The 16615-nt window shown below is 42.4% G+C and overlaps 2 protein-coding genes and 1 pseudogene across 4 annotated transcripts; 1 reads left to right on the forward strand and 2 right to left on the reverse strand.

Annotated features, from left to right (window-relative positions):
* Positions 1–882: 882 nt before the first annotated feature.
* LOC123056725 (uncharacterized) lies at positions 883–5359 on the reverse strand (annotated as a pseudogene).
* A 1181-nt stretch (positions 5360–6540) lies between these two features.
* On the forward strand, positions 6541–8697 carry LOC123057807 (uncharacterized). The gene is made up of 6 exons (XM_044480693.1): positions 6541–6799; positions 7301–7353; positions 7459–7892; positions 7967–8159; positions 8241–8348; positions 8435–8697. Exons 2-5 carry the CDS (start codon positions 7345–7347, stop codon positions 8328–8330), a joined length of 726 nt encoding a protein of 241 aa, XP_044336628.1. The 5' UTR covers positions 6541–6799; positions 7301–7344; the 3' UTR covers positions 8331–8348; positions 8435–8697.
* A 1025-nt stretch (positions 8698–9722) lies between these two features.
* LOC123060114 (uncharacterized) lies at positions 9723–15835 on the reverse strand. Of its 3 annotated transcripts, none has more exons than XR_006427788.1 (16): positions 15619–15835; positions 15066–15141; positions 14817–14957; positions 14590–14726; positions 14206–14481; positions 13881–14020; positions 12530–12600; positions 12148–12225; positions 12002–12070; positions 11864–11923; positions 11634–11753; positions 11420–11547; positions 11107–11332; positions 10800–10930; positions 10233–10268; positions 9723–10158 (listed from the first exon to the last, which is right to left on the reverse strand). XR_006427788.1 is itself a non-coding variant. In XM_044482681.1 (16 exons), the coding sequence occupies exons 2-16, from the start codon at positions 15130–15132 to the stop codon at positions 10050–10052; spliced, it is 1839 nt and encodes a 612-aa protein (XP_044338616.1). In that variant the 5' UTR covers positions 15133–15141; positions 15619–15834; the 3' UTR covers positions 9723–10049. The 3 variants fall into 3 exon arrangements, 2 of the variants coding, with proteins under 2 accessions (XP_044338616.1, XP_044338618.1); XM_044482681.1 differs by having other exon boundaries at positions 11057–11332; positions 15619–15834; XM_044482683.1 differs by lacking the exon at positions 11107–11332.
* Positions 15836–16615: the final 780 nt, after the last annotated feature.

Genomic DNA, 16615 nt, shown 5'->3' on the forward strand with positions numbered 1-16615 from the left:
CTTCGAGCACTTCCAGATAATTGACATTGACGTACCAAAGCAGCTTGGCAAGTAAGACAATAAGCATTTCATTCCTTCTCAATCAAATACAATCATTTTGTAGTTTTTAAATTTTTCTACATGTGCAATCTTTAGTATTTTTTAGACACAGTACTAGTCTTCAATCTGTTTTATCATTTTTATGAGTTTCTAATGGATTATCTAGCTAGTTGCAGAGTGGCGCATAAGTAGTTGCACAGTGGCACATAATGAGTTGTAGTAGAACACAAGCAGTTGCACAGTAGGACATAAGTAGTTGACCCAATTATTTGGTTTTAATTTTATGTGACATTTTTTTGCCCATTTTTTGCGGTAATGAGTGTGGGTTGTTTGCACTGCTTAACGCCACCGAGTGGAATGGTAGCCAACTGCCCAACTACGACCCCAAGGAAGTACTCAACATCAGGAAGAAGCTGGCGTATGATTGGGTCACCAGCGTGCACAACACCGCCCCATGGAGGAAGTTGCTGAGATACGACAAGGAGTAGGTCAGTACTATTTTTTTTCTGCTCCACGGAGGAAGTTGCTGGTTTGTACAATTTTATTAAGTAGATTTTGTAGTTGCACACTGCTAGTAATTGCGTTTGCAACTCAATATCATCACTTTTGTTGATACATTAGGAGCACTGGATATACAATTGTTCAACAACTAAATATTTAACCAGTTGCCAACAAAGGCACAAATAGCAACTTTTTTTACACAGTGCATGAACTAATTCAAGCAGCATAAATTAGATAAAGAGGAATCATAGATGCTGAATGTGTCCACTTGGTCCCAACATTGCTAAAAAAGACATCATTATTTTCCTTTTTTGTTCCAAAGTTACAAATGAGGAAACAGAATCACAGGAGCCTCTGTGGACACACACCAGCAGTGTGCTCTGTAGATTGGCACTGGCTGCATTTATTTTTCTTCTTTGGGTGTAGCTCCAGCGCCGATTTGTACCGTCGACTCTTTGCCCTACCCTTTGTAGTAGACCTTGGAGGATCCCTGGGCACAAAATCATCAGAAGCTTGTGCAAGGGATGCAGCCTCCAACGGGGCAGTAGGACCGTCACAATCACCTGTGTAATAATCATATAAAAAGTTTAGTATTTTTGTTATTGTGCAACCAGCACTGATGTTCTGTGCAACCACACAGTACATTTTGTGCAACTAACTGGTTGCTGTGTGCAAGTTAAGTTGAAAAAAACACCTGCAATAGCACGGCCTGTCATGGTACTTGGATTGTAGTCTCCTATGGGCAGAACATGAAAAACAAGTTAGATTTTTAGCTTGATCCTCAAACTAACACAGCGCACGCAACTGGCAGCATGTTTTTGTTCAACTAGGCACTATGATATGTGCAATTAAAGTCACTCACCCTAGTTTTTGTTTTGGAGTCGGTGAAGGTACTAACCTGGGTTATGAGCCCCCTGAGTCCTGCCTGTAGGTCCATTCGGAGTAGCACAAAGGGCACTGCTAGTTGGGCCTGGCGGGGGAGGAGGTCTTTGAGGGTTGGCATCACCTATAGGCAGAATAGGACAAACAAGTCGGTTGTGTTTATCTTTTTGATGCTCGAACTAACACAGCATGCGCAACTAGGTAGCCTGTTCGGTGCAACTGAGCACCATGATGTGTGCAATTGGAGTTACAGACCTAGTTTGATGGGGAGTTGGGGGCAGGTAATTACCTAGACGACGAGCCCCCTGAGTGCTACCTGTAGGGCCATTGGGAGGAGCATGCGGGGGAGGAGGTGGCGGAGGATGCCGTGTACAGCCAGGAGGGGGAGGAGGTCCTTGAGGGTTGACATCACATATATGCATAACTGGAAAAATAAGTTAGCTGTGTTATCTTGATGCTTGAACTAACACAGCGTGCGCAACTAGGCAGTATGTTTTGTCCAAGTGGCTACCATGGTGTGTGCAACTGGGCACAATGATGTGTGCAACTGAAGTTACACACCTAGTTAGATCAGGAGTTGGGGCAGGTAATTACCTGGATGATGAGCCCCCTGATTGCTGCCTGGAGATGGAGGAGGTCCTCGAGGGTTGCCATCATCTGATGGCCCCGTTGCAGCAGTCGGTTTTTTCTTTTTCTTGGACTTGTTCAGGTGGCCGATCTCGGTACGTGCTGCACACATATGCTTGTATACAATAGCTTGTGCTGGATCAGAACCACTCGCAAACTTTGCTAGTTTCCGAAAATCGTATATCATGTTCCTCTCCCTTATCTGCTTCTTTGATTGAGGAGGCATTTCATCCGGTTGCTCATAACCAGTCCCTGGCGCACTAGGTACAGCAGTAGGTGTCCACCGTCTTAGCAGGTACCTTTCCGGTATGACATCAACGCCAACATGGGTGAACACCTTGAGGATGTGGCAACAGAGGATGCCGTCCTTGTCCATTTTACAACACTCACACAAATAGGAACCCTCCTCCACCCTTGCCTGCACCAAGTAGTTTCGAGAACCATATTTCACAACAAATTCCTGGTTCGGTCTGAGCTCAAACGCATCAGCACCAACTTGGAATGCATTATAACGTCCAATCAGCTCAAACTCTTCTCTAAACTTGCGGTAAAGGTCTCTAGTATAGGTTTTGTAAGCTTGCTTCTCTATTGGGAAGTTGGACCACAACTCAATCTCAAGGTGTTGTGTCCTGTAATCATTGCAGCCTTCCTTGGCAAGGATGTGGTTCTGTATTTTTTCATATTGCTTGACGAAGTTCAGCATTGAGTTGTGTGGGTTCACATATCTTTTGAGGACGGCGTTGAACCCCTCACTACGTTGTGTAGACTGGAGGAAGGGAAAGAACCTGTGTTTGAAGTAGCACGGCACCCAAGTTGACCTGTATTCGTACAACTTCTCAAAGTGCGTGTGTGCCATAGCCTCATACTTCATCATTAACCCAGCCCAATTCTGCTCAAACTCGTCTATAGTGAAGCTGAAGTCTACACACTTGTTGAAATCATCAGAGAGTCCTGGATTCCGGCACAGCAACCAACCAACCTTTTCCTGAGCCTTTTTCATGATGTGCCATCGACAACAACGGTGCACGGTGGTTGGAAAGATGCTCTGTATTGACTGCCTCATCGCACCATCCTGATCGGTGATGAAGTTGTCAGGAGGTTTGCCATCCATAGCCTCTAGGAATGCTCCAAAGACCCAATCAAAGCTCGATGCCAACTCCTGCCTCACAAACGCGCAACCCAGCATGAAAGATTAGCCATGTCGGTTTATTCCTATGAAGGGCGCGAATGGCATATTGTACAAGTTGGTCATGTAGGTGGTGTCAAACGATATGCAATCGTGGTACGCCTCCGCATAAGCTTTTCGAGCTAAGCCGTCCACCCAAAATATGTTCACAACTCTGTCCTCTTCATCATATTTCACCTTATAGAAGAAGTCTGGATCGGTTTTTTGTATATCCTTGAAGTGCGCAATTGTCTCAATCAGATCACCCTCCTTTGTGTCATCTCTACGGAAACTTGTACAAAGATTTGTTATTGCCTTTGGTCCGAACGGCACCATCATCTCAGATCCATAGAACTCTGCCATTACATGCATCATTCGCCCTGTATAATACAAAAACAAACAGTATATCCTTTTTTTAGTTGCACAAATGCGCACATCCAGCTGCACAGTAATAGGACACATGTTGGCACAGAAGATAATCACAGGAAATGGACACCTAGCTGCACCTTTTTAAAAACACTATGCAGTTTTTGCATACAGGACATTGTGTATTTGCACAGTAAAGACAATCTAGTTGCACAAGAAGCACCAAAAGTGAAATATAAAAAGCATGGGAAGTTGGACAGCAGTTGCATAGTTAAGCCATTTCAGTTGCACAGTAGTACCATAACAGTTGCACACTGGACTGCCTAGAGGGAAACTTAATTCTTCAAGGGATATAGAAAAACACCACACCTGTAGTCAAGTTGCAGTTATACAAGATGCGCAGAAACTCCTTTTCATCAGGTCAGATGCCTTGGTGGGATCTCAAGTATTTGGACAATGAAGGTTTGTTCACGAGCGGATGATTGTGGTCACGAACAAAGTGCGTCACCTCCCATCGCCCATCTATCAGCTTCACCAACATTTTCGCCTTGCATTCAGTCTGCTTTATTGTCTCGCGTTTGCGCTTCTTCTTCTTCTTCTTACTAGTACCAGCCTCCTCTTCAGCAAATATTGGAGGTTCTTCTTCCATCTCCTCATCACTGTTAACAGATGTTGGATCTGGAATAGGGTCCAGGTAAGGAGGAGCCTCAGCTCCTCCATCATCAGCTTTGGGCTTCTTGAACTTGTTGCAGCAAAACTGTTGTTTTATCAATTCATTGGTGCGGTGTGTCCGTCTAGAGGTGTTCATCTTGATAGAGAAACCCATCCGTAGTGCGTAACTGTTGTAGTGATCCTTAGCAATTTGAAGGCTGTCAAACCTCATGCCAACATAGGGTTCCATAGGTTGAGAACCAGCCTCATCCTCTCCTTCTTCTACTTGCACAGCTCCGTCAACAGCCCGAGCTCCTAGCTCAGTCCTGGTTGGACCAGGAACATTTGCCTCGGTTCCTGTGTCATCAAGAGTATGGCTCTCTGACTGCAAAGACACCACTACAGGGGCACCAGGGGCTGATGACTGGCCTGCCACATTGTCATGGCTCGTAGGGTTACCATCACGACTTGCTTGCGTGTAGTAAACAGATCGACCATTTTCTGTCCAGTTTCCTTGTTGTATGCTGGGTTGCTGCTGATCCATATCATGAGGAAGCTCATTGAGATCTGGAGGCAACTCATTGAGATCAAGCATTTTTTCCCTTTGTTTTTGGATGCTGCCACACACTCCCTGCACATATAAAAAAAGAAGAAATTGATGTCATCAGTTGGTAACCACAGAAAAACTGTGTTTCAAACAACCTAAAAGCAACATGACCATAGCATAATCTTTTATTATAACAGTTATGAATTTTTTTGTTTGCACAGAGTTGTTATGTTAGTTGCACAGTTTGCAGTAAATAACTAGCAAGAGCATGACTTCTTTTTGCTACAGAGTTTTTCTTACCTTTTCCCTTTTTTGTTTTGTTGCAATGATCTGTAGGTTTCCGTTTCGCAAGGAGCTCTTTTCAGATTTTTCTGCACATAATTGGATGCTACATTTGGGAAGGAAAATCCAGGTGAAAGAAGAAAGAAGAATTGGAGGACAGATTATAGTTAATATGGTTCTAGATCTGGTATATTTGAAGATATTAATATGGTTTGCAATAGGTGTGGGACCAGAATATATGCGTGGGACAAGATTACGTGTGTGAATATGTTAATATGGTTTGTGGCTTCATTAGCCATGGACAAAAGTTCCTATGTTTTTCCTGTTGCACTATAGATTTCTGGTTTTCTCTAGAATAGATGTCTCAATTTCCAGGATTTCCACTTGGCCAGCATACATATTCAGTTGGACATTCAATGCTTTTAGTTGGCTAGAATAGATGTCTCAGCTGGCCAGGTTGCATTTTTTTCAGTTTGTGGCCAACATGCAGGTTCAGTTGGACAGTTAATGCATTCAGTTGGCTAGAATAGATGTCTTAGTTGCCTAGAATATATGTCTTAGTTGGTCATCAGTTTTTGGCCAACGTGCATGTTTAGTTGGCCAGAAAACATGTTTTTTATTTCCACATATACTACATTTTTTCCAAAGTGTTCACTCAGAAACATGTATTGCCAAATATATGTTTAGTTGGCAGGATACATGTTTAGTTGGCCAGGATACATGTTCAGTTGGCTGGGATGCATTTTCAGTTGCACATTTATGAATTTTTCGTTGCACATGTTCAACAAAGCATTGGGCAGTCAAATTTTTGTTCATTTTGCAAACAATAACTAGAAGTTGGCTTTAATCATGTTTTAATTGGCCAGAGAACTCGTTTTTAGTTGGCTTGTTTTAACACATCCAGGTGGTAGTTTTTGGCATGTTTAACACATCCAGCATGTTTAACATCTGGTGTGATGTGCCAGATTCACCTCTTTTTTAAAGCAGATTCTCCATGGATCCATGAAGAAGGGGGAAGTGAAGTGGAGAGGGGGCTTACCTGCTCGATCTTACTGCCTGGTATGGCTCTGACCACCCTGCCCTTTAGATCTTGAAGCAGCTCCTTCTACTTTGGGGCTCCCATGGCGGCTATGTAGGAGGAGGAAGAAGGGCTGGGGGCGATTGCGTTTGGATCTGTTTCTGGCGTGCAGAAGAAGAAGAAGAAGGCAGCGTCGGTGGGGCTGAGGCATGGGGGCGAGCGATGGCGTGGATTCTGCAACCTGGGCAGATCCTCCTTCTTTCGTGAGGAAGAAGAAGATAGCCAGGGCGCAGTTTGGCGAGGAGGGTGCACATGATCCCGTGGGGCATGGTTTGGCGAGGAGGGTGCACGTGATCCCGCGGCCAGCTGGCGGGCGGGGCAGTTGCCTTTTTCGCTCCGACGGGCGGGGACCAGGTGGACCACGTGGGCGAGCGGGGGACTGTTTCCTCTTTCGCTCGAGGGGGGACCAGGTGGTTTCCTTTTTCGGGTGGCCGCTGGCTAGCGATCCCAGGGCGGCCGGCCGCCCACTAGACGCGTCCAAAAAAAAATCCTATCCTTCTTGACCGCCGTAAAATTTCGCTAGCCCTAGCCCTCCTCCGCCTCCCCCTCACCCCTTGCTCCCAACCGCGCCGCCTCCGCCTCTGCCGCAGCGGCATATCCAGCCTTCTGCGGCGACCTCCGAGTGCCTCATACGCTCTAGATCCGTCGACCTGAACCAATTGTAAGCAGTTTCAGACTCGAGTCCTCTAGTATTTTGTCAAAGTGTTGCTAAGTCGACTGGGCTTTTAGTCGTGCCTGCTTGCATTGATTTCTTGCCTCGATGTAGCTGTCCTATTTGTTTGCCGTCCCTACTGGCATCTTGCTTTCACCTGATTTTGCTTTTTCTAAATCTTCTTATACTTTGTATATCACGATGTTTGCCATGTTTTCATGCTGATTGGGGAGGGGGGGGGGGATTAAATCTTTACAAAGTTTTGTAGAAAACTACGCATAGCGAAGTGTGCTGCATCCGTAGCCTGGGGGTTGCTAATCTTGTAGTGTTACCAGATTCTGTAGTTCAAGTCGAAATATATAACCCTTATGAATAGAATTAAGTTGTTTCTGAAAAAAATTCAAAATTCCATGGGTAGACAGCAAAACTGATAACTGGTTTTATGGCTGGGGCTCTTGATGAATTAAATCTCATATGCCTGTCTTCTTTTCTTTTTTTGTTAATGTACAGATTCGTGTGAGGCACTGCAGAATATAAACTAAAAAGTGGTTACCATGGCTGAGGTGAATATATTGTCATTTTCTCTCTCATTTTTCTTTGTATGTTTTGGTTTCTGTCAATTCTCTTACCGTGAAAGCTAATGTCTAGCAACCCTTTTTATGTAATAGGATGCTATTGCGCTGAATGGACTAAATGGTGACCATCATAGGCAGTTTCATAGGTCCGTGATACCGATTCTTATGTATGAAAGGGAAGGTAAAAATCCAAATAATCCAATTGCTGTTATTTCGGGCATAGTCACGGTCTCTGGTGGAGGGTTTTGCCACATAATAGCATACAAGGGGTTACTTTTCCCCAATGAGGCACACAAGTACAGATATGAAATTGTTTTTCCCAATGATATGAGGGTAGACCTTGAACACCTCGGCATGGAAAGACATGGCTTTTTGGCTGGTTTCTACTGTCGTGTTCCTGCTGGAACTGTAGATGCTGTCCACTTTGGTATTCAAACTACGAGGAACCAAAAACTTAAGATGTATGGATATCAGGTCGATGATGTATCAGGGCGATTACAAAATGATCTAACTGACGGCCGTGTGACGTAAGTTTTTTGCACAATGTAATTGAATTGTCAATGTTTTGTTTTTGTTTCTATTCTAATATGTCTGTAAACAGTCATGTAGAGAAACAAGATCAAAAATTGGGACATGATTGTACACCTTCCATTTTTTCTCGAAGTGGATCACCTGTTTTCAATCAGCAAAGGCAACTTGTTGGTATATCTTATAAGGATATTGGTGTAACTAAGGCCTTGGATGTTGGGTATATAACTGCTACCCTTCCAAAATTTTGTGGAGGGGATAACATGGTAATGTGTTTTCTGGTATCAATATAATGTAATCTTATGATGTTTGCAATGCTTATTCTTTTTTGTTTATGTTTTGTTTAGCCTATGTCAGATGTCTTAGAACGTATTAGACTTCTTGGTGAACAAAAATTTGCTCCACCTGAGGATATGGAGCCTTCTCCTTCACCCTGAGAATCGTATGACTTGATGGTAGGCATACCACTCTCATTCCAGCATGCATAATCTCTGACGATTGCCTTATTTTGACATTGCGATGCATAATCATCATCTTGCAGGGCCGTTGTGTGAACATGAAGGAAGGCAGCCAGAGCATTGTTGTTGGTTTCTTGTGTAGCTTTAGCTTCTCCTTGACTGTTTCTAGTAGTCTACCCGTTTAAACATTGTATGTAGCATTTGGTTGGTGTTGTTTCGCTACAAGCTCCTTCACTATGTAACTATGTGTGCTGCTGTGGTCCAATCTTTGTAGTAGCAGGGCATTTGTGATCCAATCTGATATAACAGCGTCACATTTTGTTACTTGGTTGATTGTGAAGTGAGATTATCCAGTCAAGTTGAGCTGTGATCCAGTTTCTCCCTCTCCTGGTTAATTTATACTTCTGTTGTTGTTTCCTTTCCCACTTATGTGGATGTCTGAATTCTCTGTCATTCTACATACCTGGTTAGCTATAGGCTTTCCATTCTACATACCCCAGTGTAAGATTGTGCTGGTGATGCTTAGGTTTTATTGTCTTAATAAAGAAAGAAAAAGACTGAAAATAGACTTGAGACATGAGACACACATGTAACACTGCTCATATGTCCATCATATAATTTAGCTAGGCATGTTGAGCTGACTTGGGCAACCAGTGGTTTGGCTGTGAGCTGGTGTGACCGAATGCATAGTTCTGTCACATGTAATATCATTTTCATAGATGCTGAAGAAGTGCCGAGAATTCTTTGAGTTGCGGTTCAGATGATTTTGTTGCCAAAATGGATGTTACTCAAAACATGTTATCCACCCTGAATACAGAGCTATCTTCAGGGCATTCTCATTGAAAACGAAAACGATATCACAATAGTAGTTTTCAAATATGAAAACCGAGTTAAAATTCCAAAAATATGCTAACAGCAAATAACAGAGCATACTGGCATTAAAGAGCTTCTCCAAGTGGCATCAAACCTCGCGCAGAGAAACAGAGCCCACGCTAATCGACTGGGTGTTGCGTGAAGTTAGAAAGGTGGAAGAAAATTTTCAGGCTTGCAGTATTCTGTATTCCCCCAAAGTTAAATAGTTTGTACGAACAAGTGCTGAAAATCCATGAGCGCGGTTCAAATACTTTTATTGCTGAAATGGACGATACTCAAAAATGTTATCGAGTGGAAGTTGAAACAAGTTGAGGCGTTGATCACCGGATCCGTAACGAAAATTCCAAAAGTAAAATATTTCTGGTTCCATTCATGTGATAAGAAACACAGCGGTCACACATATAAAAGCAGCAAGCAAATAGAGTAGGTTGGACCTTGCGCGTGTTCTCAACACGAGCAAGGTAGACAGACGGCCATCATGCAGCTGACAAAGCACCCAACCAAATGAACAAGAGTTGCACCAATGTTTCTTAAGACAACTGCTGACCACTGTACCTTAAAATCACAACCACAACTGCAAGCAAACTTAGTAGTAGCAAAAAATACGACGGTCTCCCGCAAACCATCTCTTAACGGCTCCAGTTCAGCCTTAGTACAGGTCCATCACATCAAGAGGCGTACGTTCGTAAGCTAGTATTTCAGGCTTCAGATTAGTTAAGTTACAAACGCTTCATACTTGCTAGACAGGATCAGCTTGTGCTTCAACTGGATCAGCAGCTTGAGGACAAAGATAGGCGCACATGCATCGAGATACACTTCATCAGGTTAGAATTGTTGCCGCTGCCGCAGATATTTAAGTTCTTCTTCCACATCTATTCCTTCCTCAAGCTCGTGCCACTCCGGATAGCACCAAAATGGCTTGGGCACGGGCCATCTGTCCAGAGTAAAACATAAATAAGCTATAATATATATAGCAGTGTTATTGAATGTGTAGTAAATAAACAATACCTGTTTGGGCTATCATCATCGTCTCTAGCAAGAGTCCTACAAACAGGCCGAAAATAGTTTTACATACAAGAAGAAACACACGTGTGTGAGGACAAGATCAAAACCACACAACATCAGTTCACCACTTCATATATCTGAACAATAATAGGCGGAATGGTTCAACCGCAAAAGCAAGTTGGGATTTAAGAACTAGCATGAGTTCCAAATTAAAACTAACCTGAAACTAACAACCAAAACCAACCCATATTTACCATTATAATTCCAGGTTAGAGTGATGCTATGAGACATACGATACGATACTTCCATAATCACAAATGTACGCACAACCAGACATGCTCAACTGTCGGCCACAACCACAGGATGGTCTTTATTGTACCAGTGTCGTATGCTATTTATCATATGCACAGCAGTTCTATTCAAGCTTCTAATTAATGTGCTCAGTATAAGAAGATCAAAATGGTAACAAATGTCCTTTTGAGGCTACTAAACTTCCTCAAGATTGAATATTATGCACACGCAAGACACCTGCATACTGTACAAAAAATTACATAAAGATAGAAAGCATACCCTTGTGCATCAAAATTCTTCAAGACTTTTATAATTATATTCACTGGTATGTATGGAGCCTCTTCCAAGCCATAGAAGTTCATGCCAATAAAATTTCCATCAAAATCAATAAGAGGCCCTCCAATCCCAGCCTAGCACACACAAAAGTAACGAATAGGAAAAGACAGTATTTGTAAGCTATACAGATGTGGTGATGGATTTAATTACTCATTCTGATGCAACTATTTATTTCCACCACACGAAAAGACACAGCGTAACTTGGTGATTTTACAGGTGGAAATCTTAAGCTCTTTGCAACCAAGCTTACTTGGTTTGTCAATCACGATCCCACTTGTGGCCATTAAATTGCCTGATTGGTAGACGCGCCCTATAGCTACTACCTCCTTCTGAGGTTTAATTAGCATCTGGTTATCGATTTGTGTTGTCTGAGTACAGCAGAAATTCTTGATGTGGACTACGGCAATGTTATAATGTAGACTGTAATGTTGCAATGTCCCTCTGGTATGACGATTGTCTGGAAGGCACACTACAATCTGCAATTAATGATATGGTAAGACTAAACCAGTGATATCATGAATAAGTAGAAGGGGCAATTAAACAATTATTAGCAGAGTAACAACCTTAAGGTTATCAGCAACCTTGTTTTCATTGTCAGAAGTTCTAACCAAACTTGCCGAGGTCAGAACTCTTGTAGTGGACCCATTGCAGTCTATGAATATGCCTGTGCAAGCAAAACACCTTGTTTTTCCTACAAGAGTAATGATTCTGATAATTTAGTGAAGAAAATGGAAAAAGAATATTGAAAGTAAACGAGCTTATAATGAATATAATTACCACTGAATGAAGCCAATGCGACAACACTTTGAGACATATTTGAAGCAACGTTTCTTTCGAGTTTACCCCAGATATCTTCACTAAATTTCTCTTCAAAATTGTTAAGCAAACGCATGCCCACTGGCAAAACCAATAAAGATTCAGTAGTGGAGGGGAGCTGGATAGACCAGTCAGATGACAAATGTTCCAACAGAAAAGAGTAAATATCAAAAGGACATGAATGAACTCACCATTCTCCCAAACTGGGAGGGGATAACCATTGGACCTCAGCTCTTTTTTTGTAGCAACACCTGAATTTTGCAACATAGTTAAGTGATTGATGACCCCATGTATAATGATGGTCAGGAAAACTGCAAGCAATGACTCACCAAAATAAGGATAACTTGGCCGCCCAGACCATAAAGATTTCCGCTCTAATAATAATCTATCCATGAGTCCTGGTGCCACAGGGGTGAAACAATTAATGACTGTGAACAATGATCAATAATTATTATAACATTAGAAGTGACCCAACCTGGTTGACATTCTGGATCACAGAGAGTACATATGGAAGGTTTCTTATCCTTAAATTTCTCTCCCTTCCTTGAGCTGTCTACAATGGAGAAGGTTGAAGAAGGGAAATAAGCAGAATTTAGAACACTGAAAAGCAGTATGAAGGAAAGGAGTATATTCTAATATTCATATACTACACTGGAGTACTTAGAATGAACTAATTAATTAGCATATCATATGCTGTATGTTATTAGCATGATAATAGGTGCAACCATAAAACTAAGTATGTACCCAGATTCTACAAATGATTGTTGAAAATTAACATTGGTGGTGACTCTGGCGAGGAATTGCCTGGTGATGTGATGATTGCGCACAATTTAGCAATCTTAAGGTGTTTTTCTCACCTTCTGAATCAGGCTTATAAGGTCTGGGAAATCTTTCAATTTTACTACCAGGTCCTTCCTTATTTGTAGCCCTGCAGCAGAATGCAATAAACTCATCGGAATAATAGAGAAATCCACAAAAAATAAAACATGGATGATATCTATGCATGGATACCAAACAACAATACAAATTTCAATGTTTATAAGGGACAAATCAGGAAAATTGTTGACTGGGGTCAGATTGCGCTAAACAAAACAATGGGGAAATCCTAAAACCTAAATATTTATTGCGTTTGATTTTGTATAGACAAAAATATTTATTAAATATGAGTAGCCTAATATAGTGGAAAACTTTTCCCATGCATGTTGTGGTGAGCGACAACAAAAAACAATAAAATGGAGATAATATTATACCAAACCTACCAGGGAACCGTCACTACCTTATCATTTAAACAAGTATTAATAGCTTAAACATGGACACCAGAGTCCCAATTGAGTACAGGGCAACTGCGAGACATCATGACAATTGTAGTATGGACTGTCACAAACAACTAATTTGTTATCAAGGGAGATGTTGTCAAATGCAGATCACCTACCAGATGCAAGAATTACAAAAACATCAAAACAACGCATTTCAGAAACTGTTTGACATTCAGTGTGATTGGTAGTACCACCAAACCTCGGCTATTGATGAGCGGAATTATTCTTATGTACTTAGTTTATTCATTTTGTATGTCTACTGATGTGTGGTCAGCTTCCTGGAAATTCCAGGTTGAATAATAAACTTGCAAGAAGCGGAACAGATGGCCTGTGGTCATCCAGGCAATGTTTCAGTTAGACTAGTTGTTCGCCGTTATCCAGAATAGAATGTACTCAGTCAAGTTTATTTGCAAATCAGGCCATGTGTTAAGTGCATGGCACTAATTTCTCTGCTAAATAGTTCTCATTCGCTCGGTATTACAGTAATTGAGCATGTTAGACTCCTGACTACATACCAAGCTGTGATCATCCTTTAACTCTTCTTAGCCTTGTACAACGTATGCAGTAACTTAAACAATGTGATTTCATATTCTATGTAAAATGCCTGCGCATTCTTTTAGAATGCATGAATTGTTAACACAATGTTTTGTCAACAAATTTTCCAACAACACGAGAGATTTATATAATGCATGTTGTTAGCAGCAGTATGATGTCATAAGAAGCCACTAATGTATTGTTAACAACACGAGAGATTTTTATAATGTCACTCTTGATTAAGCTTTCCACCATTATTTATTTTCCTAAGCATGTGTGGCCCATGTGCACAAAAACTAATAAGAGAGTATGGAGGACAAGTGTAGAAAAGCAATCAGAGTGAGTATGGAGGACATACCACCACTGAATTGTTTTCCTGAACTGCGACAGGAGTTCAAGAATTTTAAACCTTGGTAGGAATGGAGTCTCTTTCTCAGCATAAAAGTTCATCCCGATGAAATCCCCATTAAAATCAACAAGGGGCCCTCCAACTCCAGTCTAGGAAAAGAATAAAGTGACAGTGAGCCAAGCACAAAGACGTAGAGATGCTCAACAAAGTTTGTATAATTGAAAAAAGGAGTATTTTGCCCCTCCCCCCCACCCAAAAAAAGTCCAATGCATATCATGACACAGTTATTTATTTATTTTCACTATGTATAGAAAGTGAGAAATTAACACCGCACCATAGTAATTTTACATGTGGAGATGGCAAGCTCCTCCCGGTAAGTTCCTTTTGGATTTTCAGTCAACTTCCCAGCTGTGGCCATTAATTTTCCTGAGTTGAAGCAACGCCCTACGGCAACTACTTTACTGTGAGACTCAAATTGCCGCTGATGATCTAGACATGTTACTTTTAGAGAATGGTAGCGAGCGATAGTGATAACCGCGACATTGTATGTCAAATCGTAGAATTCCAACCATCCCAGTTCAAGTGTGTTATCCGGAAGGCGCACTTCAATCTGCATCAATAAGGCAAGGCAACAAGTATATAGCCTGGTTAGCAGAATGATTAACATGATATTAAATAACCAAGCAATAGTGTACAAAAAAAAGTTGGCAGTACCAACCGTCATATCATGAAGGATCTTGGTATCATCATCAATAGATCTAACCAAACTTAATGAAGTCAGAAAGCTTGTAATGGTTGGCACAGTTGGCTTGTTTGCGATAACTATGCCGGTGCATGCAAAAAACACGGTGTTTTCTGCACAAGATGGCATTTCCAAATTCTCAATCATGAAGTACTAACAAATAGACATAGATAAAATTTTGCAAAGCTAGTGTTTATAATCACCATCAGCAAATGAAGCAAGCGATACAACAGTGCCCGCTAAATTTGAGGTGACTTCTTTACTGAGTTTCGTCCAGACACCTTGACCAGAATTACTTAAACTGCCAAATTCCTCTTCAAAAGGATTGTCGGGATGCGAATTTCCTAGTTAGGGAAGCATCATCATATTCATATCATACAACATAATTCTGATCGTAAGTTGCAGAAGAAGGGAAAAGCAGCGAGACTGAAACCAGACAACCAGTGGCTCACCTCGCCAACCTGTCCAAATTTTTTGTTTTTTGGTCTGGCTTCTCGTGTGAACACCTGCTCGCTTCATATTTCCAGCCTGGAGTGGAAATAACACATAAAGAAAGAGAATCACCTTTTTTTTAGGATAAAAAGCCGAGCTTTATGGATTATGGCACAAAAGCAGAGTTTTCGTTACAATCATCCAACACAATATTAATAATAAAATGAAATAAATGGTGGAGCGTGGCTGAGCCAAAGTTAAGAAATGCTGTTCGCTCTAGCAAACGCGGATCTAGAAAGTGAGAAATTGTGAGCGTCATCGTGGTTCGATAAACCGCTTCATCGCCAAAAAGAGGAGTGTGTGTGTGTGTGTGTGTGTGTCAGCTAACCACTGGATGGAAAGAAGCTCATGCCGCAAAATCAACTAATCAAATTGCCAGAATGAAATGACCTCATCGAATTGGGGTCATTGGGTTCCACAAATCACTTCGCCGCAACGAAATCACTTGATCTCAAAAGAAAAGGAGGGGACGGAGGTTCAGCTAATCATCACTGGATGAACAGAAGCTCATACCGCAAGATCAGATGCCCGGAAATCGCGGCCGGGAGAGACAGCGGTGAGGAACGGCGATGGCGGCGGCGGCGGCGGCGGCGATGCGCTTGGGGGTGGGGAGTGGAGGCGGCAGCCCTAGGGCACGCGGCGGTGGGTCGGGTCGGTAATGGTATGTCAGGGAGGGAGGGCTGGGGAAAGTAAGAGCAGGAGGAAAAGACGGGACGGGACGGTTTGAGACGACGATGAATTTCCACCGTGGAGGAGAGCGGATTACCTTTTTTTCCACGGACTATTTCGCGGCTATTTCACGGGTTATTTTAATGTATGGGAAATCTACTCCCACCTATCCAAATCAATCCACGCAACTACTCCGAGGAGGACAAGTAGTATACTAATTTGGATCCGAGGAGTACTTCTTTCCGGTTTCAGTGGAAAATCACATATTTGATCCGAGGTCCAAATCAAATCACAAACTGACCTCGTTCCGAAAAAATTTCACTCTGCTGACCCTTTTGTGTGGCGCCCGACAGCTGGGCGCCACACACTACTATGCAGCGCCTCTCTCTTGGGCGTCGCACCTCGTGGCAGCCCTGGTCCAGTTGCGGCCCCACAGACAGCACTGCAGCGCCTCAGACTTAGGCGTCACATTTATAATATGCAGCGCCTAGCTTTTGGGCGCTGCACAGTCTGTGTTCCACTTAGGCTGGCCCCACCCTCTTTCCCATCCCACCCCCACCCCACACACCCCACCCCACACAAACCCTTAGCCTTGCGCCCCTCCTCTCTTCCCCTCTCCCCCTCTCAAATCCTTCTCAAATCTTGCAAATCCGAAGTATTTGACCGTGGATTTCGAAGCCAACCCCTCCCTTAAGGTAATCTCCTTCGATCCCCTCGTTTTCATCCATAGGAATTGTCACATTTGCTCAAATATTGCTACTTTGGGGAAACCCTAGTTTTGGCTTGGATTTGCAAATTTGTATTGAATCATGTTATGTTTCTTTGCTAATTTGGGTTGGTT

Source organism: Triticum aestivum, chromosome 3A (genome assembly GCF_018294505.1).
Source record: "Triticum aestivum cultivar Chinese Spring chromosome 3A, IWGSC CS RefSeq v2.1, whole genome shotgun sequence".
NCBI lineage: Eukaryota > Viridiplantae > Streptophyta > Magnoliopsida > Poales > Poaceae > Triticum > Triticum aestivum.